Source organism: Fibroporia radiculosa (assembly GCF_000313525.1).
Source record: "Fibroporia radiculosa TFFH 294 genomic supercontigs, scaffold5134, whole genome shotgun sequence".
NCBI lineage: Eukaryota > Fungi > Basidiomycota > Agaricomycetes > Polyporales > Fibroporiaceae > Fibroporia > Fibroporia radiculosa.
This window is the reverse complement of record NW_012133734.1, coordinates 1-4,795: the sequence shown is the minus strand read 5'-3', so window position 1 is coordinate 4,795 and position 4,795 is coordinate 1. Positions and strand designations below refer to the sequence as shown.

The 4,795-nt window shown below is 52.8% G+C and overlaps 2 protein-coding genes across 2 annotated transcripts; both read left to right on the top strand.

Annotated features, from left to right (window-relative positions):
• Positions 1-666: 666 nt before the first annotated feature.
• Positions 667-1,948, top strand: FIBRA_08947 (uncharacterized protein; the record flags this gene model as incomplete). The annotated part of the gene is made up of 2 exons (XM_012330555.1): positions 667-1,713; positions 1,787-1,948. The coding sequence occupies 2 exons, from the start codon at positions 667-669 to the stop codon at positions 1,946-1,948; spliced, it is 1,209 nt and encodes a 402-aa protein (XP_012185945.1).
• A 206-nt stretch (positions 1,949-2,154) lies between these two features.
• Positions 2,155-4,533, top strand: FIBRA_08946 (uncharacterized protein; the record flags this gene model as incomplete). Its single annotated transcript, XM_012330554.1, has 1 exon — positions 2,155-4,533. The coding sequence occupies one exon, from the start codon at positions 2,155-2,157 to the stop codon at positions 4,531-4,533; it is 2,379 nt and encodes a 792-aa protein (XP_012185944.1).
• Positions 4,534-4,795: the final 262 nt, after the last annotated feature.

Below are 4,795 nucleotides of genomic sequence, written 5' to 3'. Positions count from 1 at the left end.
TAGGGTTGCACGTCCCCTGACTTATCTTTTGGGACGGAAAGCGCCTGCGGCGCGTACGGCGATGTTGCCTCCATGCTACGGCTGGTGTCAGTCAACTTAGCACGACAAACCAATGCAGGGACAGCCTTGCAACACCTAGCTCAGGACGGGCGGCAATGAAAAGTCGCCCGACCCTTGTAGCCCGACCCCGAGTTTCCACGGTCACGTGGTCTCGGCCATCGGGCACGTGCCCGATCATGTGATCGGCCCGGCCGCTTCCGCGGGCCGGGTCTAGAAGGCGCGTGATGCTACATGTGATTAATCGGCGCCTCCGGCACCCGGTTAATGCAGAGCCCGAGCGCTGAGTCTCTTACGCCATTGGACAGCTATTGTTAAGTCCGTCTAACGCCCTTAAGGCCGACGGAACCCATTGTCCCTCCGGGCCAATGGGTGCATTTCAGTTTGTACGTTTGTACTGCCTGAAGCGCCGAGTCGCGTATAAGTATAGCAGAGAAAGGGCTGATGAGACATCTGTCGAAAGAGTCTGCCTTGCCCCCCATAGCTTGGCACCCCTTCTCTCTCTCTGCACCCTCATCCTCCCCATCCTCCACTCACTCGCCGCTTCGCGGCTCGTTCATGTCGGACCACCTAACCATTTTTTTAGCCGCCACCTCTCGCATCAACACCATGGTCAACCAAGTGCAGGGTGAGTCTCCTGCTCCATCCCACTTCCCAATTCCTCCCTCTAGTCAGGGAGGCACTCTGCGCTCTTCGCACAGAGTGGGTTCTAGTTCCCAGAGTGCTTCTGCCTCGCCTGTTAGCAGCAATGCTAACTTGTATTTGGGTTCAGGCGTTATTCGACGCGCTGTCTCCCCCACGTCCCTGGCCGCAGCCGCTGCTACTGTTTCAGATGCAGCTGGCAAAGTCGACCTTCGCTACGGAGCCTTGTCCATGGCTACCTCCGTAGACGATGTTTTGGACGTCATCCCGGGTCCCTACCGGGATTCCCTTCGTGTTCCCCTCCTAGAGCTTCGCAAGAAGCAGGAGAAGTTGGTAGCGGTCAGGTTGTCTGTGGCACAACTTGATGCGCACCGACGTGCGGACACCCTTCCTCCCCACATCGCGGGGATGAAGCTAGCCTTGCCGCAGGTATCGGCAGAATGGGCTAAGGGAGAGGTCTATCAGGCGTGGGCAGACGAGCGCCAGAAGGCCTTTAGACAGGATGTGCAGTGTACGCTTCGAGAGGCGTGGTACGAGCAGCGCGTCCTGGAGATGAACTATCTCGAAACTCAGCTGGCTATGGAAACCGTACTACCACCAATCGCTAAGACCATCGGTGAGCTATACGACGACCTAGCGACTCGCAGCAAGGACGCAAAGTGGGAGTCTGTGACTGTTGAAGGACAGACTACTCCTAGCGGCCACGCTGTGCAGGAGAGTCGCATTGCTGGCTGGACTCCGAACCCTGTCATAGCGTCGGAGTACAAAACCCTCATGGCTGCACTTGGTCGAATCTGCAACGCCGTCATCACCCTCGAGTTGACAAAGGCACGCCGCGCAGCACAGATTCGCCAAAAGAAGGCAGTTATCAAGGAGACCGCAGATGTGGAAATGGGCGAAGCATCTAGCAGCACAGCGGCCATGCAAGCGGAGGTTCAACGAGCCGTCGCAGCTTCCTTAGAAAAAATGGGGTATCGCAAGGTGGGAGATGACGCCAAATCGCTGTATAAGGGGGTAAGTCTTGATGTGCTTCAAGACATACGCTTACTCACCTGGCTTCTTCTTGGATCTGTATCATCCAACGCAGAAGAAGAAGTCCGCTCGTATCTCCACGGGCGGAAAACCGCCAAAAGCTTCAGGGAGTGGCACGCAGGCTGCAAAGGCAACGTCTGCCAAGCAACAGGCCACCCAGAAGAAGAAGCAGGCGGAGTCCTCAGACAGGAAGGGAAAAGGGAGGGCGCGAGATTGATTTGTATGATAGACAGAAGTTTTTGCGAACTTCGACATATCAGGTACGATCATCCAGCCACCTTTCCTGACACTTGGACTGATTTACCTCTTTGGATCGCCGCAAAGTGTGCCATTCTGATCGCGCCCCCTGACCTTGTAAGGGCGGCTAGATTTCGGTCTTATGTACACACTGGTCCTAATGTATATATCCCTGATTCCATCGCAATGCACATCTCTGCTGGGATGAAGTTTATGCTGTATAAACCGCCTGATGAATCAGCTATTAAGTCTGCATATGAGGACTTCAAAGATCGTCTAAGATGGCGACTGATCTTTGATGTCAAAGAGGCTAATAGTAATAAGGATGAAGAAAGTCGTGAGGAATATGATCCTGACTACGAAGTGCCGCATACACGCAAGCGTGCACAAAAAACATATGACTATATCGAATGTGGCCTTTCTGCAGGGGATGCTTACGTTGCGCAATATTGCGGCGACATCGTACCTCAGATAAAAGCCAGGGCCTCCAACTCCGGTTTGGTCTGGCTGGACACAGTTCGAAAGTACTTGCATGATAATGGCCTTATTGTGCTTGCTACAGACAAAAATCTAGGGTCATGTGTAGTCACCCGGACATGGTTCATTGAACACACGCAACTTCTTTTGTCGGATACAACCAGCTACAGAGAGATCTCTGATGCTGAGCGACAAATGATTTTAGAAAAAACACATACTGAGGTTGGGAAGGCAGCAGCATTCGCGTCGGATGTACTGCGCCATGACCAACTGGCTCGCTTCTTGCGGTCTAAAATACCAGAGGACTCACGTGTAGAGTCGGTCGTACCAGGCTTTTATGGTATTCCTAAAATACATAAATTCCCGGTAAAAATGCGACCGATCGTCCCTTGTCACTCATGTGCACAGGGTCCTGCGGCCAAGTATGTGTCAAAGCAATTGAAAGCACTCATTGAGTCTCGCCCGTTCGTGTGCAAAGGGACTAAGCAATTGGCCCAGAGACTCTCTGAACTAGTGCTGGATAAAGCTTCGTATAGCAAGTATTGGCTTGTCACTGGTGACGTAGTGGCATTCTATCCCAACATTCCCTTGTCATATGCTATCAGGCTAGTGACTAAAATGTGGCAGGCGCACCCTGCTGGAGGATTGAATCAATCAGCCGATCAACAACATCTGTTTATCATGTGTATGCAGCTGGCTATGCGCCGCCTTATTACTGAGTTTGGCGGGAAGACGTATGAACAAATCAGAGGGATTGCAATGGGGGTGGCTTGTTCACCTGACATTGCTAATCTCTTCGGTGCTTGGTTTGAGGAACATGCGCTTCTAGATGGCGATGGGCACTGGCGTGACCCTAGAATCGTCTTCTATAATAGATACATCGACGACTGCTTCTCCATTGTGAGAGCAAATAGCGCTGCTGATGCAGTTATGATTCTTGAATCAGCTATTCACTTCGAAGGTTGTACTATTGAGTGGGACGCGAGTGATCTCAGTGTCGCTTTTCTGGATATGTCTATTACTATCGATCCTGAGGGATGGGTCGATTGGAAGCCATACCGCAAGGCGCGTAACCACTTAGAACGGATCCCCTGGGCATCTCACCACCCAAATGATGTCAAAAAAGGCACCTTCTTGGGCGAGATGAGCCGTTTAGCAGTACTGTGCTCTCGACCGTCTTATTACCGTGAGGCGTTAGAGAACCTGTATGATCTCTACATTGCTAGAGGCTATCCTGGCCCGTTGTTAAGATCTTGGATTTCACACTACAGGCAAACACGGTGGAACTCGCGCTTTGAGACACCTGTAGCGAGGCAGGAAAACGCCTCTGTGTTTGTGTTGAAGTCATCTTACAACCCCGTGTGGGAAAAGTTCGACGCTCAAGGACTTGGAAAAGTCATCGTTGGTACCTGGGAACAAGAATTACGTGATATGCACGTCTTGTACTCTCGGATATGGGGCTCAACGGCCGCAGTTGCCTATGAGGCAGTGCGAACCGGGACTAATACATCCCAGTTAATGCATCAGGCGCTGCTGTCCCAGTTTGGGTACGGCAGGGTTCTGAATCGGGCAGGCAGAGACTCGGAACGCGCAGAGGTCGAAAGGCTTCTGGTCAGCGGTGGGTCTTCTCCTGATCCTGATCCTATGGACGTGGATCGTGAGGAGGGTGAAGTGCAGGAGAGCACGTCTCAGTCAGGGCACTACGGCGATCAAGGTCGTCGCACCCCTGATGACGACCGCTGGGGGCTCAGACCCCAATCTCCAGCCCCTGACCCTGGCCCCTCTTCGGAGGAATCACCAGGGGGAGGCGCCCAAGAAGCAGGCCAGGTGGCCTTGGCACTCCTTAGTAACGAATCCCACGGCTGTATGGTGTATACTGGGCGTATGTCACGGGGAGCGCCCATAGAGTTTCTGCAAGTGCCAGATGTCCTGAAGTTGGGATACCACAGAAAACGCTGGATAGTGTCACGAAAACGCGGAGTCAATCTCGGCGATCGTGTCAACAAGTGGCGTAAAGATGACATCAAGTTTGCCGACCCGGACGATGTGTTTCGTCTGGCCGACTTGGGCGATGATACTCAGCAATAGCTGTGTTATCTAAAGGGTGGCGATATAAGTCTCCGCGAGGAGCAGGCTGGCGGCTGGTGGTTTAAATTGGCGAAGTTTGTTCGAACCAAACCCAACCTAATCTAACCTAACCTAACCGAACCCTACCAACCTAATGACGCTAACTCACCCTCTTGGATACACTCCCTTAATCGGGAAGTCCAATGCGTTTGACTCACGCTCCTGACTGGGGCTAGGGTTGCACGTCCCCTGACTTATCTTTTGGGACGGAAAGCGCCTGCGG